Genomic DNA, 27,651 nt, shown 5'->3' on the forward strand with positions numbered 1-27,651 from the left:
CATACTTCTGAACCTTGAATTTAAAGTATAATTATTTCAGTTCTTGTTCTCTATATTTGGAATTTGTGTGTCTATCTAGACTGTAAAAACAACATTCTAACTCCTGTCATTCGACAGACTTAGGTTGAAGCCTGAGCTCGTGAAACCTCTTTTTAATAGACAGAGTAGGGCCATACTTTAAGAAGGTGCACAGGAAAACAGAACCTTAAGAAAAGGATAGATTATCCTACAGTGTTTCTCACTGAGTGGACAGGTTTCTGCCACCACCCCCCACTCTGCTGCCCCACGTGATTCAGATAAATCTTTCTTATTCCTCTGAATAAGAATCATTAAATATTAGGAGACATTCAAGTCAGACATCGCAGGGTTGCTTTACCTATTTCTCGCATATACAATATTGCTTAATGTACATGAGCATTAGTAAGCCACTGCTATCCACACAAGTGTGTGTGTCCTATTCTCGAACCACTGTGACAACAGTTGGTTATCTTCCCAACTGTGGCAGGACTCTGTAAAGAGAATTTCACCAGCAGTTATGATCCTGTCTGGAATTCTGGAAGTAAGAGGCCAGTGAAAAGCAGCATCAACAAATGCAGCATCCCTTCCCGTTCAATGTAACCACCTGTCTCCGCTAATGTTCTTTTTGTTAAACTCCACAAAGACTATCCAGGTCTGAATGACAAATGACACAGAAGTGGCCTCACTGTAGTGCAAGTCTTTATCACACTGCTCCTAGATCACTGGTAGCGGTCTCCCAAATCCAGCAATTTGCAGCTTATAATCAGAGCCTTTGTTCGGTCACTCCCCACTAAATAGCCTTTAGTGGCTCCTTTCTCTTTAAAAAACGTTTAGTAATCCTAGAATGGACTCTTCCAGTTAGTTGGTCTTGGTGGGCAGGACATGATGAGGAAAAAGATCTGACAGGCTGTTTAGACAGGCAAAGGACTTTCTATCTCCACCTCCTGTATGAGAAACACTTATGTAGTAACTGGGAAAGGTGTCTGGTTGTGAGTGCGCGCGCGCGCGCGCGCGTGCGTGCGTGTGTGTGTGTGTGTGTTATTCCTGAACCACTGGGTAAAGGACACATCCCTTGATCTGGCATGTAAGACCATCTACATAACGGCTCCAAACTTCACTCCCTCTGGTGGCCACTGTGAAACCTTCTTTTTACATAAACTGGTCTATGTTCTGCCGGAAAACCTATCTTGCCCATTCTTACTTGAGCAAGTTACTGACACTACTTATCTCACCTACAATGTCATCTAGGCTGCACATTCATCATAATTAGTGCTATTTATCACAATTAGCATATCTCAGACAATAAATGCTCCCTCACTCCTGGGAATAAGCTATACTTTCATGAGAAGACTAATATTTTTCTTCCTCCCCAGGTACTGACAGCCACCTTGTTCTCTGAAAGGCTAGTCTTTTAGGAATCAACTGCTTGCTTCCTTTACTTACTAACCATTAAAATTTTCTCATAAATAGATAAGTAAATAAAGTCTTTCAACCTAGAAAAATTTTAACAATTCACTGATTCTTCATTTGGTGGTTACTAAGAAATTACCTGGAACACAAGCAAATACAGGGTAATCTACCCAGGTAATTGTAAGTCTGGGCAATTTTACGATTTTTTTTTTTCTCCCCCTAGGGTTAAGCATTAATTGTCAAGTACAGAAACTATATAATCATACTGAAACTCACAATGCCTTTTAAATGACACTTTATAGTTATTCAAGAAGAAGGAGTGCACACCCATAGGAAAATAGTTTTATTCAAGAACTAAATCGGATTTTCCTTCTATTGCTTAAGAAACTTAGAAATCGAGTCACAGAGTTTTTCCATCACATAATTGGCAGCAGCACTATGGTTCCCGAACATGAGGCAACACGGATGGCACAATGGGAAAGCTTGATTTAGCGCTCAGGCACATAAAATGAAATATTGGCTTATTTACCAGTGCTGCTTCCCAGCCCCACTGCCTGTATCTTGGATCGTGAGTGAATCGCCATAGGTACCAATAGGTTTCAATTACTTCTGGACGGAGGATGTAATACTTTTCAGCCTGCCGGACGGCCACAGCCTCTACCGCACCATCAAACTTGAACGACTCAGGACCCAGCTTTAATGCTGTAACGTGACCAAAGAAACAAATGAGCACAATAAGCTACTTGTGTTTGTTCACTAGAGCTTCTTTCTCCCCCCCAAACATGGGGTATAATGTAAAGTTAGTTCCATTTTGTTTTATTTTTATTCTTGCTGTTTTGCAAAACCAGTGACTTTAAAAGATCTACATTTGGTTTTCTTGTAATAGACTTACAAATATTCCTACTATCCTGACACGAAGTATTTCTCATACATAACGTTCATCAACATACTGCTGAATCTAACTATACTGACAAGTCTAGTAATCCTCTGGAAACAAATGCAAAGCTAGATGTAAGCACATTACATAATCTGTTTTGTTCCAAAATAAAATGAGACAGATAATTGTATTGTACAGAACTATTTTTTTAAAAGTCAAGACAATTTTAAAGTCCTTTTAATATAACACACATATATAGGAAAACACTGTAGAGCTCAGATCTTGAATTAGATTTAGATATAAGTTATATACTCTTCAAGCATACTATAGTATACAAAATGCAATATATTTTAAAACTTAAACCAGTTTTAAAAATAAACTCTTTTATCCTATAGCCTCTGTATATATAGCAAGAAAGAGATTCAAATTGCCAATCACCAAGAATTTTACCTGTGGTGCTCATTTATCAGTTTGAATAAAATAGCGCCATTACACATATATTTCAACGCTACATACTATTCTGTGAATGATATGATTTCCACTCAGGCTAGAATATAGAACTACATGAAAGTCTTTTTAATTAACTCTTTCTAATCACGCCTAGCACCCTAACTTTGGCCAATATAAAGTCATCTTCCATTGGGATGCTGGAGTCACACACAATTACCACTCTCAGCGGTCATTCTTTCCATTTATTGGTGGCAAACAGTTTCAAGGTCTCTAATCTTTCAAAAAATGCTGGAAATTTTTATATTTTCTCAGAAAAGAAAAGGTAAAATAAGAATGATAACGCTGGTAGACCATAAACAGAATCATGCCATAGGTGCTGTCATGACATGTGTTGCTGTGGCCAAATTTCAGCCTTACAAGGGAGACAACGTAAGCTCTAAATAATCACATACAATTGTGAAAAACAGTCTTTCTCACCATCTACCACTCCCAAGAGAAAACACAAAACCAAAAAACATTGTACCAATGGTAGATAATTCTACTGAAAGCAAAACATGTGATCCAGAAAAGTGTATTGCTAAGTCTTAGAGAACTAAAGTAGAACTCAAGCACAGGACTTCAACCTGAAGGTCATGAATTCTATCTCTGGCGGGCTCTGAAAGAAGAAGACGTTGTGTTGTGTTGTGTTGTGTTGTGTTGTGTTGTGTTGTGTTGTGTTGTGCTGAGAAGCCTCTGAAATTGTATGCAAAACTCTGTGTGCACATAAAGGTTTGACCAGCTCCTCAATGGGATCTGAGATTAGGATTAACCAACAAATCCTCAGTATTTTTTGTTAGAGAACTTCTAGCCAGCTTATTGACAAAGTCAGCATACGATCAAATATGATTTGGCATTTTAATAAATGCTTTTAAAATGACTATAAAAGTCAAACATCCTAATGATGCCAATCTAATACAAGTACAGGAAGTCATTTGATCTGAATTTCTTATGTCTTTCCTTTCTCAAAGACTGGATGCTAAGAACTGATTATATGGAATTTTTAAATGTTAATCTTAAGGCTAACTTTAAATTAGATAACTTCTGTAATGATAATATTGCCTGAATTTGAAGTAGAAATTGGCTGCATGGAACTAATATTTTTAACTTCTCACTAAAAATTATGTCTCACTTATTGGTCATTCATAAATTCACAAATAAAGCACACCAGAGAGAGAACATATCTGTTTTGTGAGGAGCTGGCAAATAAAAATGTACAAGCCCAAATTATACACACATTACATCCATTACTCTGGTCAAATCGCTGGTTTTCATGTTTCTAAGGCATCATTTCTTAGTGCTGTTTTAAGAAACGTAAAATATAATTTCCTAACAATCTATCTTGCATTTAATTTCTATTTTCTACCTTTAATTTCCCACTTAGACTTGATACTTCATTTCCAACAAGTAAAAACTGAGTTGAAACCATAAATAATTTAGTGCTGGGATACAAAAAGAACTCTAAGAGGATGCAAAAATCATCTAATGTAGGCAAAGGGAAGAGATATGCACAAATAAAAACAATTAAAGTAAAATGTCAAATATGACAAAGGTCAACAGTAAGACACTAAAAAGTACATTTAAAGAAGGCATAGATTAGTCTGCAAGTCATAAGATTCTTCCAGATATGTAGAATCTGTAGAGATCTCAGGAAAAATAAGCATACTCAGGTCAACAAAATAAATACAAGAAAAAATAAAAAAGCGTAAGGAATATTCTGGGACAGGCAATTTGACTACAGTTTAAGTTAATAATAAGGGAAGAACTTAAACTATTTCCCTCCTATTAACTTCCAAAAAAAAAATAGTTGAAGAAACTCTTAAAGTATGTCTAAAACTCATGTCCAATGGATCTCTTTTCCATTGGATACGTTAAACGTATCTAAATATTAAAATTTCCCCCAGATGTGATAGTACGTGGTCTAGGGAAGATCTTACCCAACTTTCATAAGAAGTAAATTAAATAAAAGTCATTTTATTGATGTTCAGTAGTTTGTTTTTTTTTTTAAATCTAGAAACCTAGAAAAAGAAAGAATAGTACTATGTTTTGGAAGTCTACCATCTTGTTTGGCACCAATTCTGCATTATACCTCAGAATAAGCTAAAACAATGTTGTCTGAAACTAAGCTAAGTTACTGCTCAGTTTCACGAACAGACTGAGAAATGTTTCCTACAAACCCAGCTAAATTATTAAGCTGCAGGCCATGCTCATCAATAAGGCAGAATATATAAAGATTACCAAACTTTGAATTAACATTAATTCTAATTCCAACAACAAATGAAAGTGAAATTCCAAAGTAATTATTGTGTGAATTTAGCTGAAATAACTGCTAAGAAGTGAACAGGTATTTTTAAACAAGGTGGCCAAAAATACAGCACAGCTATACCAAAACACATAAGATATAATAACCAAGTGGGAAGGAAGCAACACTAGAATCTGCCTTTTAATTCAAGGATCTAAACTGAGATTAAAGATGAGTAAAAACAGTGAAAGATTTGAAAATACAGGACACAAATCAAAGAGTAATCTTTTTGGGCATACCATGGCAAAGAGGGCCACAGGTTCATTGACTTGCAATGTGAGAATGACAATCAGAACAAGTATGACAGCAACAACAATAGACTGGATGGTTTAAAATTTCATTTATACTCACAACAGCATTCTGAGGAAGACAGAATAGGTATTGTTATCCCATTGTTTTGCAGATGGAGCACCTGAGACTTAGGCAGGTTAAATGACTTGCCTAAGGTTCATAGATAATAAATAGTGGAACATGGGACTTTTGAATCCTAGGCCACATTTTCTTTCTATAATATCACAGTATTTCATATCAGCATCAGCAATGTCATTACAAAATGTGCAAGTCAGGGAATCCTCTGATAACTCTGGTATTCTATGGATTTCTCAAAGGCAAGGGACAGGTCTTATTCACAATTCCACCTGTAAGCATCTAGCATAATGCTTGGCACATAATAGGTGCTCCATGTTTAATGGAGTGAATGATTAATTATACTAACTACAGCATATCATTTTTTTTTTTTAATTTTGCATTTTTTTTTAATTTTTTTTTTCAACATTTATTTATTTTTGGGACAGAGAGAGACAGAGCATGAACGGGGGAGGGGCAGAGAGAGAGGGAGACACAGAATCGGAAACAGGCTCCAGGCTCTGAGCCATCAGCCCAGAGCCCGACGCGGGGCTCGAACTCACGGACCGCGAGATCGTGACCTGGCTGAAGTCGGACGCCCAACCGACTGCGCCACCCAGGCGCCCCAGCATATCATATTTTTAATACGTCTGTATGAAATCCTACTGTTTTATATCTATTAGCGGATTTGTGGCCAAGACCTACATAATAAGTCTTATTATCATGGGTCCTAGTACATACACTGAATAGCCATAGTGGTCCTCAATGTTTTACTAATTTTAGCTGCATTTTAAATATATATTTGATACTCTATATTATTAACATAATATAATTTAGCTTCTATTTATAACTTAGATCACTGACTTTCTACGTACTACATACCAACACTAAACCACCCTAAAATAACTTCTACTTCAATGTCCTTTTGACTTAGCTGTAGTTTGTCAAGAAATGGAATCTCTGCCTTACTTAGTGAGAGAACTGAAGGGTCAATTTCACCATAAGTTCAATTCCTCATTATATAAAGGCAACCTGAAGTAACCTGAACTAAAATGAACTAGGATAAATTTTAAGCCAGTCACACCTGTGTCATGGTACCTGGTGGCACAGCAACCCTAAGATGGAAATTCAGTTATTTAATAAAAGCAACAATTCAATTTCTGAAATCACAAATAGAAATTACTAGTGTTTACTTTTTCTGGGAACTCATTGTCCATTATTTCATATAGAAACACATTTTTAAAACCAGAAAAAAATCTTGGAAGGTCTACTTCAGTATTTCTCAGTCCTTTTTCAGGATGTTTAAAAATCTAATTGTTGGGGCGCCTGGGTGGCTCAGTCTGTTAAACGTCGGACTTTGGCTCAGGTCACAATCTCATGGTATGTGAGTTTGAGCCCCTTAGCGGGATCTGTGGTGACAGCTCAGAGCCTGGAGCCTACTTTGGAATCTGTGTCTCCTTCTCTCTCTGCCCCTCTCCTGCTCATGTTCTCTTTTTTTAATAAAAACATAAATAAAAAACCTAATTGTCTTCTCTCTCTGTGAAATTTTAATAATAAATATACACTGTTTATCTATGACTGTATATAAATGACTGTATCTATGACTGTATACAAAAAAAGAAAAAAAGATTTTTTTTCACCCCCAAGAACCAATTTTTTTCACCACTGAAAACCAACTCATTTTTGAGGTAAGGACACTGAAGCCCCAAAATATTACATATGTGCCTAAAGCAATACAGAGGATCTTTTTAGTTAAACGCACAATCAACTCTAAAATTACTGGTAAACTGACTAAGAGACTACTAGATACCTAGATAACAATTATACATTCAAATAACTACTATTATCTTTTGGTCACTCTTATTTTCACAAGAGTATAGACAAGCCAGTAATCTAAATCAGGTTTTGTGTTCTTTTAAGTAACTAGTCCTACAGAAGCTGAAATGAATGGCTAAAATGGATTCTTACTATACTAAATAATGTAATCCCATACATCCCCAAATGTCATTTGTCATCCCCGCCTCTTGTCACTAAAACAATTTCTTCAAAATCTTTATTAACAAAGTCAGTAGTAGAATTCAGAATTGAAAAAAATGATTCAGGAATACATTTCCAGAATGAAAAATTCAAGGTCTTAAGAAAATGATTTACTGTGTTAGAATAACCTATTTTAAAGCGAAAACTGCCCATATATTTTCCTTCTAATTTCTGGACATATTTTTAACTTAGAGGTTATTTTAGTCTAAGTAGTTAGTGTTATTAATACTCTTACCAGTTCTGTCATATGACTCATGACATGTACGTGCAATTTCTGCCCCTAGCTCTAAATAATGACCAGCTTTATCCATTCTGGAACCATCTGCTCCTAGTGCAAACATTCCCCCAGCAAAACAGGCCAAATGCCCCATCTTCTTTTCTAAGTGCCCATTTTTCCACTCTCCAATAAAGGTGAGACCTCCTCGGGACTTCTTAATAAGATGTTTCTCTATAGCCTACGAGAAAGAGAAGATAGTTAAAATTTTAGAAGCAAAGTGTTAGTGTTACTACATCCTTCTACATATCATAAAACCTTGGTAATAGGATATTCTACAAACTGGTAACTTTCCCAAGCCGGAAGAGTTAATTTATAGTAAGTTAGTTTTGGAGAGTAAACAAGTTGCATATAATCTTGAACAAATACCCCATCACTACTACGACAAAGACAAGGTGGAAGAGGGAAGACTGGCCTAAAGACTACCTTTCAACACACCACCTGTATTATAGGTTTTTTTCTTCTTGAGCTAAATGGAATTCATAATAATCAATTGAGATCATGAATAGAAATAAATTAATATAGTTATATAGCAAGTTTAACCCAAAAGACTCTACCAATTTATTTTCTATTTCATACAATAAAACTGAAGATGAAGAATATCGAAGTTAATCTAAAAATGGGATTTTGACAGTTAAAATGGTTTCTCCTTTTCCATATAACTATATCTCTTGTCAAAGTACTTTAAGAAGGTACTAGTAGATGAGGCATCTTATAAGTTATAAAGCTTACAAAACTAGTTAAAGGTTCAAACTTAACTCCATAGCCCCTTACTTTGCCAACTTAGGCACTTATTTTGGGTGTTGTGCCATGGCTATGAGAGACCACGTAACAAACACAGTCCATCCTACTGGAACGTCAATTTTACTCACAAGATGTAGGGATGGCAAGAAAAATATTTTGTATTAAACTTGAATGTAACATAAAATAGAGTCCAACAATCACATTTAACTTTAAAAATGGGATTTTTGGGGCACCTAGGTAGTTCAGTCGGTTGGGTGCCTGACTTGAGCTCAGGTCATGATCTCATGATTCGTGGGTTCAAGCCCCGCGTCGGGCTTTGTGCTCACAGCTCAGAGCCTGGAATCTGCTCCAGATTTTGTGTGTGTGTGTCTCTCTCTGCCCCTCCCCTGCTCGTTCCCTGTCTGGTCTCTCTCTCAAAAATAAATAAACATTAAAAAAATGAGATTTCTAAGAGCTTTGTTCCTTTGGACTATGTTCTCAGACTTTGCTAAATGGGGCTATAAATTAATTTTCTACCTTTAGTGATACTTCTAGGGAAAAGTATAACTTCATAAATTCAGTTCTCTTTGGTGAAAAGGTAAAAAGTATTACATCTGATTAGAAAATATACTTTCCTGACAATAAAGAGGAATAAAAGAATTAACCCACATGTTTGTAGATTGTTCTCTGACAAGTTCAATAACAGCTTTGGAAAAATCTATTGTGTATTCTTTATAATGATGAGGTTTGTTTCAGAACTATAAGGAGTATGCCTTATTCATCATGTTATACTTCACAAGGTCTGTTAAGTGTAGCTTACAGTCAATAAATGCTTGATTTACAAGTTTTTGTTGTTCTTTTAACCACAGTACACTGAGGCACAAAAGAAAAGGTTAGTTTTTCCAGTGCAAGGACAATGTTTTTTATCTTTGTGAGTCTTGTGGCATCTAGCACGTTTTCTACATGTAAGGCACCAATAAATGCCTCCTCAAGAAACATTTATTGACTGCCCACAATGGAAAGAACACTATATGCCAAGTATTAGTTTCACTCCTCTGAGTTAAACAACTACAGGAAATTAGTTCCCTAAAAAGTAAGGATATAAAAAGGATAAGATTTTTGCTTTACTTTAAAAACAAAACAACTGTAACTCTGAATAGTGTTAATATATATGAAATATATACACAATCAACAAAGCCTAAATGTGTCTCTTTGAAAATCACAAACAGCTTTGATCCAAAAAAAAAAACAAAAAAGGAGAAAAAACAAAACTCAAGAATATCAGGAATAAGGGGAGAGAAGGATGGGCAAAATGGGTGAAGAAGAGTCAGATATAGGCTTCCAGTCATGGAATGAGTAAGTCACAGGGATAAAAGGAGCGATAAAAGTCAATGGTGAGCATAAAAGGGATAAAAGTCAATGGTGAGCATAGCATTATGTACCGACTTGTCAAATCACTGTTTTATACCTGAAATTAATGACACATAATGTGTCGACAATACTTCATTAAAAATAAATGAGTAACAAATTAAAAGAAATGTTTATATGTAACTTTAAAAACTGATTAAAATCACTAAAGGGCTATGGGGTTATAGTGGATCAGAAAGCAAATAACTTAAGTGGTTAACACACTTCTCTATCTCACAGTTTTTGCTTGGTAATATCGCATACAAGTGCTTCCAAGACTGAAACCTGTTCCAATTTTAAGCTGTCACAACACTGTGGTAAAAGGTTACATAAATATGAAACAGTCAAGTGGTTAAAAGCACAGGCCCTGGAGCCAGACTGTTCAGTTCCAGGCTCCAACACATACTAGATATGTGACTGTCAGCAATTATTCAACCTCTTTGTGCCGTAAGGTCCTCATGTGTAAAATGATAGTAAAGATTATTTGCTTTCATATACATAAAAGGGGTTACAACAGCACCTGGCATGTGGAAAGTACTAGATAAGTGTTTTGCCCTTAGTATTTATCCATAAGGCTTTCCATGTGTAGGTTCAATGTCATTTGAAAGAAGAAATGTTTATGGAAATGTATATGTGACGTCAGAAGTTTTTTCAGTCTGTGTAGATAATAACTAAATGTAATTAAGTTTCCATACATAAATATGTTACACTAAATTCTTCAACAATTTCTTTAATGAATCATGGGAATCTACTCCCAAAACCAAGAGCACACTGTATACACTGTATGTTAACTTGACAATAAATTATATTTAAAAATTTGTTTAATGTTTATTCATTAATGTTTAATGTTTATTCATTAATTTTTGAGAGACAGAGACAGAGCTTGAGCGGGGGAGGGGGCAGAGGGGGGGTTACACAGAGTCTGAAGCAGGCTCCAGGCTCTGAACTGACAGCACAGAGCCCAAAGCGGGGCTCGAACCCACAGACTGTGAGATCATGACCTGAAGCGAAGTTGGATGCTCAACCGACTGAGCCACCCAGGCGCCCCAACAATAAAATTATATTTAGAAGAAGAAAAAAGTAACAAAATGCCCCCAAAAATGAAAACAATGTAAGATTTTTATATTAAAATTCTAAAACTCTATAGGGAGGGCATATAATAAAACGCATGTAAGGTGTTCACTGGTCACTATGAAACATAGCATATATTCAGAATGTTAAGCAGGCAACTGTTGTGACAAGAATTACCTCAATAGCATCATCATACATTTTCCTTGCCTCATGGTCTGTTTTATCTGACATCAACCATGCTTTCAGTAAGTATTCATAAAAACTGTCTCCCAGCCCGCCAACTGACGTATGATCTGTAACGAAAGGAAAAGAGAAGGGTGAAGGTGGAGGAAAGAGAAGACAGAAGGCAATTCAATAATCTTTCTCAATTATAATGACTATTACTGGTCAGTCATTTAAAATTATACTGACAGCCTTACTTCCAGCCTACTTCAAATTCAGTTGAGCAAAAGTATACTCTCATCACTCTCTTCTACGTGGGTACCCAATTTTCCAGAAGTCTCTTCCTGCTGGATGAGGTATTTCACATATTTAGGAGTCTTTTTCTTCAGCCATGTAGTTTGTACATTGTCACACAACCAAGCTTTTCCAGAACTGAAAACAATTATCTTTCATATGATAAGGACTTAAACTATACAAGCTAGAAGATTAAATATGAGATATACCTAAATCTGATGTTAACCAAAAAGAGCCCATTTTTTCCATAGGGTGGTTAATGGTGATTTCTATTCTATAGACAGCAGATTAAAATAAGTCCAAGAATTCCTTGGTAATAATGCCCTGCACTTTTAATCCTATCCAAGGCAACATCATAACTCCCAAGGCAACCGTACTCTTTTATCCCTGACTTTTGACAAGCCCTGCCCTACATTCTTAAGCTTTGTTTAAAAACACATATCCTCCCTGCATGAAAAGAAAAACAGCACACTTTTGCGAGCTGTCAATCATTCATGGAGTACCAGCGCTGGTTTTCTACTTTCTCGGGGAAAACCTGGGTGGTTTGTGGAACAACTGGTTTTCTGCTTGGGGGAAAATGCATATTAATGTTTTTATCTGTAGCTCATAAATATAAATTTGTGGTGGATTAATGACTTAACAGTAAAACAGAAAACTGTAAGTACACCAGAAAAAAATATAATAAAATGTCTGCCCTTCTTTAGCGAATGATCTTCTTTGGCAAAACAAAGGAGCCACAAAGAAAAAGATTTATAGCGATATATGGTACAAGCTACCATAAATGAATCTGTAAGGCAAGAAATAGAATAGGAACAGATATATGCAACACATAGAACAGAAGTAAGGGTTAATGCCCTGTACAAAGAAGCCTGATAATTAAATAAGGACAATTGCTACCGAGCACACACAAGTAATTTAAAAAAAGTAACACAAATTGATAATTAACGTAAAAAAGGAAGTTCAACTCCATCAGTGACCAGAGAAAAGCAAATTAAAACAATGAGGTTTCATTTTGTTGATTTAATTGGCAAACATTTTTCAAAGTTTTTTTTTTTTAAGTTTATTTATTTTGAGAGCAAGTGAGAGCGGCGAAGGGGCAGAGAGAGAGGGAGAGAGAGAATTCCAAGCAGGTTCTGGGCTGACAGCAGGGCTCGATCTCACAAACAGTAAGATCATGACCTGAGCCGAGATCAAGAGTCGGACACTTTACCAACCGAACCACCCAGGCACCCTGGCAAACATGTTAAAAATTGTTAGCGCCCAATGTGGATAAAGTTATGGTTCAAAGTTGCTGGGAATGGAGGGAAGTTTTATAGTAGCTTTCAAAATTTAAGTAGGCTTTCTACTTCTGGAATTATCCTATAACAAATACTTGCACAAACACACAAGTATAGATATAAAAACAAACACTTCATCAGAGCACTATATTCATTAAACATAAGATAACTTCAAAAGTCTAGAGAAGTAGCTACATAAATTATAGTACAAACAAATCATAAACTACAAATATGTAACAGAACATGCAATCATTAAACAGAATCAGATGAATCTGCAATCTGTACCAGATATTGAAGGATATCTATTACATGCTGTTAAGTAAGGGAAGGACAAGTTTCAGAATAATATAGTTTGATACTGCTAAAATTTGTATTTTCAAAGAATATTACTGTACACATAGAAAAGGTATGAGAAGACAACTGTGCAGAGTAATTACATCTCAGAAAGTAGTCCTTCAGTTTTTATTTTGCATACTTATGTATTACTGGACTACATGTAACTTGTGTAATTAAATCATTTTTTGTTACAGAAAATAATAAATGGGGGGAAGTCTACCAGTCACTTTCAAGAACATGTCTGCTAATACTGTAGTAATTTGCTTGTACCTTCAGTAGCCTGCATCTCAAATGCTCTTTTCTCACTTTTTTCCCACTAGTCATTAGTGCACATGATGAATTTCACGTATGTATACACCCACAAATCCACCACCAAGATGAAAATACAATGCATTTCCAGCATTCCAAAAATCTGCCTCATGTGGCCCTCACAATCAATACCCAACTTCCAAAGATAACCATTTTTCTGACCTCAATCACTAAATGATTTGTCAAGTTCACATAAAACGGCCATATACTCTCAAGAATGATTTGGTAGCTTAATGATTTCCTTTGTTTTCCATCTAAATGTCTAGAAGAAGGACCCCTCTGCCTTACATAGGCTTCCTCAGTCTCCAGCATTAAGTGTTTGGGTATCAGAGAAGACACTTAGGGGAACAGAAGACAGGTACAACGATCCCTTACTCTAAGCTTCGGACTGCACAAGAAAATCACGATTGAGGGGCGCCTGGGTGGCGCAGTCGGTTAAGCGTCCGACTTCAGCCAGGTCACGATCTCGCGGTCCGGGAGTTCGAGCCCCGCGTCAGGCTCTGGGCTGATGGCTCAGAGCCTGGAGCCTGTTTCCGATTCTGTGTCTCCCTCTCTCTCTGCCCCTCCCCCGTTCATGCTCTGTCTCTCTCTGTCCCAAAAATAAATAAACGTTGAAAAAACAATTTAAAAAAAAAAAAGAAAATCACGATTGAATTTCTAATAGTTTTCAATACTCATCACGCTTACATTTAAGAATTTTATAATGATGGTAATATATGATGATGGGCTGAGAGGATAAATTATACTTAGATGCTAAATTAATTCTAAAAGATTTAAATATTTTATGGTTACTGGAAATCATTAAAGATAACATATAAAATATTAAAACAATATGAAACTAAGTAGACAGGGAATGTCCCTCATATTTAATGAACATATAGGACAGAGAAAGATTTAGGGATGCCTTTTAGGTACATGATTTGCTAATGAACAAGAATGGAGTCATTTTATATTTGGCAAGCAACTATTTTAAAGCAGCTATATCCAAACAAGTATGACAAGATATCCCCATCAACACTGCTACCTCAATTTTGTGGCTATGTCAAAACATCCTGGACTCACTCAGCAAATGATACCATAACTATCTTACCAGCTGCCCAGTCTTGTCTTAGACTTCAATCAACTGCTTAAAAACATGCCTTACTGTAGTTGTCCTCTTATTTTAACCATGACTTTCTCATATAGCTTTTAGGTTTCATCCCCCAGATTTTCTAGTTGCCTTCCTTTCGTCTCCTATCTTTTTCTCTCACCATTTTTTAATATATGTGCTGCCGAAGCGAGCACGTCTCTCACCATTTTTATTCTTTCCCATCCCCTCAGTCATGTCACTTACACTGAGTCACTCCTGCATTTCATCACCCTAGAGACCTTCCTCCTAAGCTATCACTTTCAGACTTCTCTTTTCCTGCTTTCCTAAGTTAAACCCATTATTTCCTCAATACTATGTCTTAGTTCATGCCTGTTGTACTGAATCATATTCTTCTATGATTTCCCAAGAAAGACTATGTGGATTGTAGCTTTATTATGAGCTTCTTAATTTTATTTTATAAAGATATCAAATTCAAGGTTGGAAATCATTTTCCCTCAGAGGTTCTCAAAGGTACTGTTCCAGTGTCCTGTAACACAAGTATCATGAGTGAGAAACACTGGCGATGCTGTTTTATAGGCTCAAGGTGTTCTCTCTCAATGCCCCCTTCCTCACACTCAACTCATTTTTCCAAGCTTTATATCTTCATTTTGATACTGGTTAATTTTTTTCCTACATTCATTGTGCTAAAGATTAGTATTTTTCAGCTCTGAGAAAATTCTCTTCTATTGTTTATTTTCTTCAGTTTTGTTTCTCTCTTCTGAAACTCTCATTAGTTGGAAATTGGACCCCTTGGATTGATTTTATATTACCCTTCTCTCTCAAATCAGTCTCTTTGTTTCTATATTCTGGGATTTTTAAAAAAAAATCAATTTTTTCTTTTAGTCCTTTCACTGAGGTTTTTAATGTAAGCAATTATACCTTTTACTTCCTTTCTGTCCTCTAATTCTTTCTTTTTCAATGTACCCTGTTCTTATTTTATGAACACATCATCTTCTTAGAGTTCTCCAAAATAAACAGATATGTTTATTTATAGAATTACTTCAGTTTCCTCTAGGATCCCTGTTTGACTTTAATGATTTTTTTTTTCTGCGAAATTTAACATGTGCACAGAAAAGCATATAAAACATAAATGTTATGCTCATTATAGAGAACATCTGTATAATTTCTACTCAGAAGAATGTCAGTACTCCAAAAGCCTTTCACATATCCTTTCTCAATTACAATTCCCACATCCTCAAAGGTGAACCACTATCTTGACTTTTGGGGTAGTCACTTATTTTACATGGCTATCATCTACTACCCTCTCTCATCTGCTACTATTTAGTTTTGTCTACTGGTATGTTTAACAAAGGTATCATATATTCTCTTGCATCAGTCTTCCAGATCTCAATGCTTAAGACTCAACCATGTGGCTATATGTATACACTGCTGTTTGATATCCCACTGCACCAATCAACCATAATTTATTTATCTGTACTTAAGAATGAAGTTCTCAGTAGCTAGTGTGGGCTTTTCTCTACCAAACAGTAGGTACGCTCTCACTGAGCAGACTTATTGGTCACAAGGTCTCTCTCTTGAGTGGGAATTCTGACTGGATGCTTTCTGTGTAGGCTAAGTTGAGGAAAGGTGGGCTATGTGCGAGGCTTTGCTTTAGAGTCAGGAAAATGGTACTCATTGTGAAATTGGATCTGCTCGAATTTCAGAATAAAGGGAGGCTTTATTCTGGGTTATTAACATCCATATGGAAAATTTTCACCTTTCTTATCAATGAAATCATTAAATTTCTTAAAAATAAGTGCTCAAGGCATCTGGGTGGCTCAGTCAGTTGGGCGTCCAACTTTGGCTCAGGTCATGATCTCATGGTCTGTGAGTTTGAGCCCTGTGTCGGGCTATGTGCTGACAGCTCAGAGCCTGGAGCCTGCTTCAGATTCTGTGTCTCCTCTCTGCCCCTCCCCCACTCCTGTTCTCTTTCTCTCTCGAAAATAAATAAGCATTAAAAAATTAAAAATAAAATAAGAAGTGCTATGTAGTTATGCCTACTAGTAAATGTCAGAATGAGCTGGTGCATAAGAATTTTAAGTGGAGCCCATGTTCCCTTTAATGATCTTATACCTAGATTTTAGCTCTACTTTTTACTCATTATTCAATTACATGTACTTACAGTTTATGAACTCTGAACCTCTCTGGAACTCGATCAGTTACGGTTTTTGTAGTGTTCTTGTAGTATATTCTAGGTGTGCCTTTCTTGCTTCTACTCACACAGTCCCAGCCAGAATGCATTATGCTAATTTGTTGAAATATCTTGTCCATTATGATCTCCCGTTTATCACCAAATTTCTCTACCATCTTGGGTTTATTGTTTTCTACATTTTTCTATACTTTCATTTCATTGTGGTCTCAATGAGGACGGCTGGCCACAGTGGTGAAGTTATAGTTCAATCTTCCACCATGGGGCAGAAGTCCTAACAAAGCTTTCTCAAGTTGAATTGTTTCTGCATAATTTGTTAATGCTGTATATGTTGGATTTCTCATTCCCCTGTCTCCTAATCTGCTCCCACTGTTGTCCTATCATGAATAAAAATCAAAGCAGGTGGGAACTTAGAGAATCTTAGTTTACTCCAGTATTTCTAGACTATGTGCAACTTGTAAGCTTGCAACCACGTAATTCAAGATGATTTTAGGTGGTTTATGGAATAATTTTTTTTAAAACCTGTCATAGTTTTATAATGACTATTATCAAGATGATCTTTTAACTTCATGCAAAATCCTGCCCCTTCCCTGAAACACACATCAACAACAAAGGTTGAAATAATATTAAAAGGCATTTCCACACTTGAAAACAAAATACAAACTGTAATACATAAGAAATACAAAGAAACTCATTGTGTTAAAAGCAGAAGTTTCTATTTCTTGAAAGTGAAGTAAATAAAGACATCTAGAAGTTTCCCTCCTCCAACATAATGGGGTTCAAAGCACTCACTCATGGTGGGAACTCCTAGACTAGCAGAAGGAAGCGGAAACAGCTGTTATGATTGAGACTGGGATAAATTGCTATATATTGGGGAAAATAGATGTATAATACCCTTGGGAGAGCTGAGATTCCAGCATGAAAAAGAGTAAGTTCTAGACCGATGAGCCAGTGGAGGCATTAATAAAACTTCCAGGAATGGAGAAGTAATGAAAGTGGAAAGAAAAACATACACTTCATGAAGCTCTCACTCAAATTGAGCTTGCAAATGAAACTCCAATGCAGTGCGCCTGGGGGCTCAGTCGTTAAGCATCTGACTTCAGCTTAGGTCATGATCTCATGGTTCATGAATTCGAGTCCTGCATCGGGTGAGCCCTGCTTCTCTTTCTCTCTCTCCCTGCCCCTCCTGGGATTCTCCCCCTCTCTCTGCCCCTTGCTCACTTGTGCCCCCGCCTCCTCAAAAACAAACAAATAAAAAAACTCCAATGCACATAAGGAAAATGAGTTATGAAAGAATTCAACTATGTTAATAGAATTTACCATACCACGAAAAAGCAAATAATGCAGCTATCTTCTGAAAGCAATTATAAAATAAGTATATTTTAAAAGTATACTAAAAGAGGGGCACCTGGGTAGCTCAGGTGGTTAAGCCTCCAACTTCGGCTCAGGTCATTATCCACAGTTCAGGAGTTTGAGCCCCGTGTCCGGCTCTGTGCTGACAGCTAGGAGCCTGGAGCCTGCCTGGGGTTCTATTTTCCCTCTCTCTCTGCTCCTCCCCTGCTGGTGCTCTCTCTCTCTCTCTCTCAAAAATAAACACTAAAATTTTTTTTTTAAAAAGTATACTAAGAGAAATAAATTAATATATAAAGCCCAAACTGATCAATTTGCACTGAGAAGTTGGCAAATATATAAGATTTTAACACACCTATTTGAAAACAGATGAGAAAAAAAAGTTAAAAAAAAGAAAAATGAAAAAAAAATAGCTAATGAATCTGAAATGCCTTAAAGGAAATTAGACTCTCTGCTAAACTGTGAGCAACTTGACAAGAGACACTCGTTGGCTTAAGTTTCTTTATATATCCTATAGCACCTCACACGATTTTTACTTACAGAGTACTCAATGAGTAATTATTAAACAAATGGCTGACTTTCCATTTTCAAGTATTAAAAGATTTTCACAATTATAATAACTTGTCTTTAAGGTATTTTTTCTTTTTTATTTTAAGGTATTTTTTCATTAAAAAAAATTATTCCATCTTCAGTCTCTCACTTATTTTCAGTTTAAGGAAACAAATAATTATGGGAGAAACAGTAATACCTAGCGTAACACCTAATACTTACAGATTCAACAAAAAAAGGTTTACAGAATGAATGCATTAACTACTTGAAGCCCTCATTCTTGCAAGTTTTACTAAAATTTGCAGGTATACAGTTTTAAACACCTTCCTAATTTCCCCCAACATGAAGATGTCTATAATTGTAGTATATTCAATATCTTACATGGAAAATCCATTGAAAATATAAGTTTAAAAAACTTAAAACACCTCATTCCTATGAATTATCAGAAATATGCAAAAAAAAAAACCCTTTGTATTAAGATTTTCTTTTTGGAGTTTTTAACCTTCTGTAAACACATCTTTGCACTGAGAGCTTTTTAATTTTCTCACAGCTCACTGTCCAGATACAATATTTCAAACTACTCAGGGGACTGTAGTAAGAATGTATTTTGTAAAAATACCCAAATGCCCAAACTCCATTCCTCTCCTCTCTCTTTTTTTAAAATTTTTAATTAATTAATTAATTAATTTTATTCTTTTTTTTTTCCAATATATGAAGTTTATTGTCAAATTGGTTTCCATACAACACCCAGTGCTCATCCCAAAAGGTGCCCTCCTCAATACCCATCACCCACCCTCCTCTCCCTCCCACCCCCCATCAACCCTCAGTTTGTTCTCAGTTTTTAAGAGTCTCTTATGCTTTGGCTCTCTTCCACTCTAACCTTTTTTTTTTTTTTTTTCCTTTCCCTCCCCCATGGGTTTCTGTTAAGTTTCTCAGGATCCACATAAGAGTGAAACCATATGGTATCTGTCTTTCTCTGTATGGCTTATTTCACTTAGCATCACACTCTCCACTTCCATCCATGTTGCTACAAAGGGCCATATTTCATTCTTTCTCATTGCCACGTAGTACTCCATTGTGTATATAAACCACAATTTTTTAATCCATTCATCAGTTGATGGACATTTAGGCTCTTTCCATAATTTGGCTATTGTTGAGAGTGCTGCTATAAACATTGGGGTACAAGTGCCCCTATGCATCAGTACTCCTGTATCCCTTGGGTAAATTCCTAGTCCTCTCCTCTCTTAAAAGAGTTTGAACTTAAGGCTGCTGCTTGCTCCTTATTCCCCTACATTCTGGCTTTAGCTTCCCGCACAGAGCTGAAGCAAAATGGTACTCTACAAGTTAACAGCCACTTTTCAGTCCCAATACATCAAATAAAATTTACAAGTCAGAGAAGATGACTAAATCACACAAGGCAGAAATAAGGGAGAGAACAGAAGGCCCAAATTAACTAAAGGGAAGAAGAAATCAAGGAACCGATTTTAGAGTTACTAAGAAGGTAAAAACAACAGGACAGGAATCTGGCCACACTGTCAAGTTTCTGGCACAGGCCAGGCTATGTAAAGTGTGGGTAAAATAAGGAATCACAATGAGGAATAAGTTTTAAAGTAGAGACAATAAGCTCAATTTTGTACCTAGTGAGTTTAAGATACCCCCAAACAATCAGGAAACAAATATCCTGTACATGGGAGGTTTTAAGTTTAAAGCCCAAGAAAAATCAGTAATGAAATACTGACTTCTATCAGGAGGGGGGTGGAGGGACAATTTTTTCCGTAAAGGGCTGGATAATATACAGCCTCTGCTGCGTGCTCCTCTGTTTTGTTGTTGTTGTTGACGGTGATGATGACAGTTTAAACCCTTAAAAAACATCGAAAAAAGAAACCTATTTTTAATTTGTAGGCCGAACAAATGCAGGCCAGAGGGTAGCCTGACGCAGTTTGCCTATTGCTGATTCAGATTTCACTGATATATAGGACACAGTTCATCCTGTAAAAAGAGAGGAGGTCTGTGAGGCACAAATGGAAAGGATAAGAAGAATTCCTGGAAATATCAACATTTAAGAAGCTAGGTGAAGAAGAATATGAAACAAATTCCCATCCCTTTAAAGCACACTGGCCTTGTGTGAATGTGGTAAAAAGTAACATCATGCTGGTTTCAAGTCCAACCCTCAACAGGCCTTACATGCTCCACTTCTTTTTATGGGACCTTGCTACTGTCAGGGAAAGATGCATGGTATAGCCCCTAATAGATGGTGAGAAACCCTAGGGAGCAGGGCTGTGTCTCCCCAGGTGGGGCTGTGCTAGATCAGCCAGTCTTCAGCCAACCTGACTGCTCGCTGAGACACATGAGTAAGTCCAGACAAGACTGGCCTCTCAGCCAACCTGTAGATTTTGAAGAAATAAGAAAGTTTCAAGCCACTAAATTTAGAGTGGTTTGTTATACAGAAATAGCCAACTCACACACTGTCCTTTTTGGACCAGTCTACTGGCCCACATAAGAAATTACTTTTAGTGGAGTGATAGAAAGCAGAGCCCAGAATGCAACGTATTAAGAAGTGAACAGAAGGCCAACAAGAAAAACCAACGAATATAAACATTTCTTCAAAAGGCTACGTCATGATAGGAAGAAGAGAGGTGGAGTGTCTGCTAGAAGGGGCTATGATAATGAAGAATCAAGGAAATAGAGACAAGGACTTCCCGGCAACTGAGAAAGGAACCAGGAGTGTAACACATAATAAAATTAAAATGGGAACACCAAGAAAGAAAAGAGTTCAAGAGTTGAAAGAAGACATAATACAAAACACAGGTCAAAGGAAAATCCTACCCAGGACTGTCTGAGGCTAGAAAAACAGAGAAAAGCCCAGTGACTAAATGAGCTGAGAGGTAGAGATCTCCTACATAAGGATCTTTACTTTCACTTTGACTTAGGAAGCAAGGTCACCTGGGTGAAGGGAGGTAAAGCGTACGGTGACCAACTTTTTAAAAACTACCAGAATACTTCTGGGAATAACTGCAATTTTTGAAAACTAGAAGAATAGAGGGGCACCTGGGTGGCTCAGCCAGTTAGGTGTCCAACTTTGGCTCAGGTCACGATCTCACAGTTCGTGAGTTTGAGCCCTGTGTCAAGCTCTGTGCTAAAAGCTTGGGAGCCTAGAGCTTGCTTCAGAGTCTGTGTCTCCCTCTCTCTCTCTGCGTCTCCCCCTCTCTCTCTGCGTCTCTCAAGCTTGTGTGCCTTCTCTCTCTCAAAAATAAATAAACATTAAAAAAAATTTTTTTTAAGACCTAGAAGAACAGAATGAGACATACAAGGGGCAATAGGGAACAAAGAAATGAATACCTTGAACAACAAGTTCATGATGAGGTTAGGCAATGGAACAATAGAAGTGTGCTTCACATCTTGTTCAGAGGGAAGATACAGTAATGATTAATTCTAAATGTCATTAGAAAAATACAAAAAATCAGGGTGCAAGTTAAAATTCAAGGGCAATTGTTAGAAAAGATGAAAATATATATATGTTTTTGAAACCAGTAAAGAAAAAGACAATGAAACTAAAGACTTAAGGCAGCATAGGGAAGATATTTTAAGAATGTATAATAAATAGAAAAAACCCTAAATAAACAGAAACTGACTTAGAAAGACTTGTGTTTTGGACCCAGATGGAGTAACCAGTGACTGAGTTTACTCTGTAACCTAAAACAGCCAAAACCAATGGACATGTACATGAAATGATGGTTTTCAAGATACTGAGCATCAGGCAACAAAGGACGGTGATCTGTGAGATATGGAAAATAAACAAGGTGAGTCCCATGACTGCCCCAGATTACTGCCTCAAGAAAGTTTCCCGGCAGAAGCACAGGGAGAAGAAAATAACACAGTCCAGAAAGTCCAAGGCAGCCAGGGTTCCCAGACCAAGGTGCCAGAGAGGAGACCTGCACAGAAAGAGAAACTAGGTATCTGCAAAGGGTTCCCTTGAGTATCCAGCAGAGTACTGAGTAGCACACATATGTGAGGAAACTACCTGATACTGGGAGAAAATAGCACAAAAGGACTGTCTTGGGCTCACAAAGAGCCTACTGGTAATAATGCCTCTTCCCCTGAGCCAGACTAGAAAAATTCATACTTCATGGGGAATTAGACCAGAGAACACAGGAGGGGATAATTAGCCCTAGCACTGAGTGCAAGGCACCAGATTCCCCTAATAAATCATAAAATCAACACAGGAAAAGGTCCAATAGTTTCCAAGTAACTTAACTGTATCCCTGAACAAAACTCAAGACGATTTCTAGGAAAAGGAAACTATCTGGCACTCAAGCAAGGTAAAACTGACAATGTCTGACACCTAATCCAAGATTACCATGTATGCAAAGAAGCAGGAAAGAAACAACTCACAATGAGAATAAGGAACCAGTCAAAACTTTATCTAGAATTGACACAAATGGTACAGTGACCAGAGAAGAATATTAGAAGTTATTAGAACTGTGTTACCTATATTCAAATAGGCAAGTAGAGAGACAAGGAAAATATAAAAAGATCCAAAATGAATTTCTAAAGATGAAAACTACTGTGTTAGAGACAAACAAATACAGTGGAAGGGATTAAATACAGTGGAAGGAATCAGATAATACATACAAAAAGATCAGTGAACTTGAAGGCACTGCAACAGAAATTACTGAACATGAGACAAAAAAAATTTTTTTAAACAGAAACAAGTATCAGTGAACTAAGTGGGTCACTACACAAATAATTAGACTCTCTGAAAGAGAGACACGACAGAAAAACTATTTGAAGAAATAATGGCCAAAATTTTTCCAAATTTGATAATAACTGTAAACTCACATGATAATGAAAACACAACATATCAGCATTTGTGGGATGCCACTAAAGCAGTACACAAGGGAAAATTAACAGCATGAAACCCTATTAGAAAAAAAAAAGGTTTCATATCAATGACTTCAGCTTCTACCTTAGAATCTAGAAAAGGAAAAGGAAATTAAACACAAAAGTAGGTTAAAAAAAAAGACAAATAATAAAGGTTGGGGTAAAAATCAGTGAAACAGAACCTACAGATTTTAAAAGGATAAGGGAGTATTATGAACAACTTTATGGCAATAAATTTTTAAAACTAGATGAAATGGACAAATTCTGATAGACCAAAATTACCAAAACTCACTCAAGAAGAAATAGATAATATGAACAACCTTCCATCTGTCAAAGAAATTGAAATTGTACTTAAAAACCTTCCCCCCAGAAAACTCCAGACTCGGATAGCTATGTTGGTGAATTCTATCAAACATTCAAGGAAACAACAATAAAACTGAGGAGGAGGGAATACTTCACAACTCACTCTGAGGCCAGCATGGTAATAGTACTAAAACCAGACAAAGACAAAAAAGAAACCTACAGAGGAATATCTCTCATTTAACAAATCAATTATAAGAAAATATTGAAAGGCTAATACATCATGAACATCTAGAATAAATACGTATGATTTATTCTAGAAATGCAGAGAAGGTTTAACATTCAAAATCAATTATGTGGGGTGCCTGGGTGGCTCAGTCAGTTAAGCATCTGACTTTGGCTCAGGTCATGATCTCGCGGTTCATGGGTTCAAGCCCTGCATCTGGCTCTGTGCTGACAGCTCAGACCTGGGAGAGAATCTCCCTCTCTCTACCCACCCCCCGCTCATGCTCTGTCTCTATCTCAAAAATAAACATTAAAAAAATAAGATAAATCAATGTGATTCACTCTATTCAATAAACCAAAGAAGAAAACAGATGCACACACAAAATATTTAAAATACATTCCTGATAAAAAAAATTTTAAGCAAACCAGGAAAAAGGAACTCCCTCAATATCACAAAGGGCATCTACAAAAAAAACCAAACCCTACCATTAAAGACTGAATGTTTTCTCCCTAAGATTAGAAATCAAGCAAGGCCGCTCCCTTTCATCACTTTTCTTCAACACTTCCCTATGGGCTCTAGCACGTGCAAAGGCCAAAAAAGAAATGAATTAAATTTAAATAAATGGCATTCATATTGGAAACAAAGATGTAAGCTATCTTTACGTAGAGATAATAAGGTCATCTATGAAGAAAATTCAATGGAATCTACAAAAAAGCTACTAGAACTAAAAATTGAGGTTAGCAAGTTGCAGACACAAGATGAACATACTAAATCAATTTTATTTCCATATTTTAGCAACAAAATATAAGAAACTGGAATTTAAAGTATCATTTTTAACAGCATCAACAATATGAAACATCTACAGGTAAATCTGGTGAAACACATGAAAGACCTGTGCACAGAAAGCGACAGAATATTTGAGAGAAGTGGTGAAGAATACCTAAATAAATGTTGAGACTGATACAAGCTGTGCACAGGCCGGAAGATGTCAACTGTCAAACAGTGTTAAGATGTCAATTTCCCCCAAATGATTTCCCAATCAAAATACCAGCAGGGTTTTCTATAAATACTGACAAAGTGACGCTAAAATTAATATGGAAATGTGAAGGACTTAGATAACCAAGACAGTTTGGAGAAAGAAAAAACTCAGAGGGCTAATCCTACTTGATTTCAATACCCGTAATAAAGCTAGAGTAATCAAAACAGCATGGCATTGGCATAATAATACATAAATAGGCCATCAGAACAGAAAAGAATCCAAAAACTTATACCTATATGTACAACTGATTTCTGACAAAGGTGCAAAGCCAAAGCCAATGCAGTGGAGAAAAGACAGTCTTTTCAACAAATGGGTGTATGGAATAATCAGACACCCACATGCAAAAGGGAAAAAAAAAAAAGAACGAAAGAAAAAAAAAAAAAGAACTTTGATACCTATATAAAAATCAACTGAAAGCAGATCACAGACCAAAATATAAAACCTAAAGCTCTGCAACTTTTAGAAGAAAACACAGGAGGAAATTTTGTGGCCTTGAGTTAGACAAAGATTTCTTAGATATGACACAAAAGAATAATTCATTAAAAAAGACTGATAAAATGGGACTTCATAATTGGAATCTTTTTTCTTTAACATTGTTAAAGAATGAAAAGACAAGTCAAAGACTGAGAGAAAACATCCATTTACAAAATGGGCAACCGGAGAGGGGTCTGATCAGATAATTCACCAAAGAAGATAAATGGATGGGAAGTAGCTCATGAAAAAGACATCTCACTGGTGATTTGGGAAGTGTTAATCACCTATTACAGTGGCTAAAAGGAAAAGGCTGACCATGTCAAGTGCTGGTGCATGTGTGGAGGAACGCTGCTCATGGGAATGGAATATGGTACATCCACTTCAGAAAAGAGTTGGACAATTTTTACTAAGTTAAGCATACACACCTACCATTATGATACAAACATTCACTCCCAGGTCTTCACTCAACAAAAATGACAATGTACGTCAACATGAAGGCTTGTATGTCAATGCTCATAGCACTTTGTCTGTGATAACCCCAAAGTGGAAACAGCCCAAATGATCATCAACAGGTGAATGGAGAAACAAATCACGGTATTCTAGAAAGTAGAACTCTACTCAGAACTACTGATAAACACGGCATGGGCAAATCTCAAAATAATCATGCTCTATGAAAGAAGCCAGACAAAAATAAAGCATACAAAGGATTCCATTTATACAAAGCTCTACAAATGCAAATGTATCTATGACGAAAGAAAGCAGATCAGCAGTTGCTTAAGGAAGAAGTGAGAAGGGGAGTGAAAGAAGAATCATAAAGGGGGATGAGGAAACCTTTAGAGGTGATAGATAGGTTCATTATTTTGATTGCAGTGATGATTCTATAGGTATATACTCATTTAAAAACTTACCAAACTGTACACTTTAAACATGTACCGTTTATTATATGTCAATGACACCTGTTTGTTTATTTAGAGCGGGCATGCAAGCAGGGGAGGGGCAGAGATGGAGAGAGAGAATCACAAGCAGGCTCTGCACTCTCAGTGCAGAGCCCAACGCAGGGCTAGATCTCACAAACTGTGAGATCATGACCTGAGCTGAAATCGAATTGGGACACTTAACTTACTGAGCCACCCAGGCTCCCTGACTCTACCTTAATAAAGCTGTTATTAAAAAAGCAAGTAAACAAAACAAAAAAGATACCTGAAATTAGTCCTATCAGTAATGCAACAAACTTAACTCCATTTAAAAAATACTGAGAATCACACTGGAATTCAAAAAAAAATTTTTTAAACCTCTATAAATACACCATAAAACTTTTTAATCAAGATATACCTAAATAAAATTGCTCAGGAAACTGAAAATAAGGAAATGGTCAAAAGTGAGTTGGGGATGGATAGGAGGTTTGTATAGAAGATTTGGAAGAGTAAGCAAGAGAAGTAAACTGATCAAAGAACTGTCAGAGGTACAAAAGATCCAGGTGGAATTGGAAATTATAAATTTATAGCAACTTCAACATAACTACAGATGATTTTCATCAGCAATGCTCAGCTGAGTCTACAAATGGGAAAGGTAGATGGCTGGGTTGATACAAGTTTTGGGATTTGAAGGACAGATAAAATAGAAGGTAAAGTACTCAAATACTCCCCCATTGGTTTGGATTCTATGCAGTCTAGGCTGGATACGAAAAGAAGCAACAGGTCACCAATCCTCTTGTCCAAATATTCAGGATCCTTGCTCTATTGTTTTGTTGCACCCAACCAGGTAAAACACTAGCCCAGTTGTCAGTCTGCTCTACTATTATCCCCAAATTCGCAACTTTCACCATGAATGAGAACCCCAACATTGCTTGTCAACTTTAGCGTGACTTCTTGATTACTGTTCTTTCCCAGTCCTTAAAGCAGGTATTTGAAATCTCTTCTTCAAAAGTCCCCTACAGCTCTACCTTCTGCCTACTCTCAGCATACAACCCTGCTTCCTAATTCACAGAAAAATATAGACCACTGATGGGGGAGAGAGGAAACCCTAAAAACGTATCTTTCAACTTGTTGCACCCCCAACTATCATTTTATCTGTTCGCTTTGCTTATTAAAGAGGAAGAAATACCCCTTCTCTACATACTCCATCTAGCTCTGGACCCTACCTACTTCTGCTTCCTTCTCAGGAATCCTCCCCCTCTTGGCTGGTTTTATCTATAACATCTACCCTTCAACTGAATTTAAATGTTTA

The 27,651-nt window shown here is 36.6% G+C and overlaps 1 protein-coding gene across 2 annotated transcripts in view; it reads right to left on the reverse strand.

The window, feature by feature from the left end:
• MAN1A2 (mannosidase alpha class 1A member 2) overlaps window positions 1–27,651 on the reverse strand; it is a 178,989-nt gene that overhangs the window by 31,145 nt on the left and 120,193 nt on the right. For both annotated transcript variants that reach the window (XM_047870244.1, XM_047870245.1), the window contains exons 9-11: window positions 11,128–11,243; window positions 7,711–7,930; window positions 1,958–2,130 (exon numbers count right to left, since the gene is read on the reverse strand). In XM_047870244.1, coding sequence (XP_047726200.1) covers window positions 1,958–2,130; window positions 7,711–7,930; window positions 11,128–11,243 — 509 coding nt within the window. The remainder of the gene's footprint in view (window positions 1–1,957; window positions 2,131–7,710; window positions 7,931–11,127; window positions 11,244–27,651) is intronic.

Source organism: Prionailurus viverrinus, chromosome C1 (assembly GCF_022837055.1).
Source record: "Prionailurus viverrinus isolate Anna chromosome C1, UM_Priviv_1.0, whole genome shotgun sequence".
Taxonomy (NCBI): domain Eukaryota; kingdom Metazoa; phylum Chordata; class Mammalia; order Carnivora; family Felidae; genus Prionailurus; species Prionailurus viverrinus.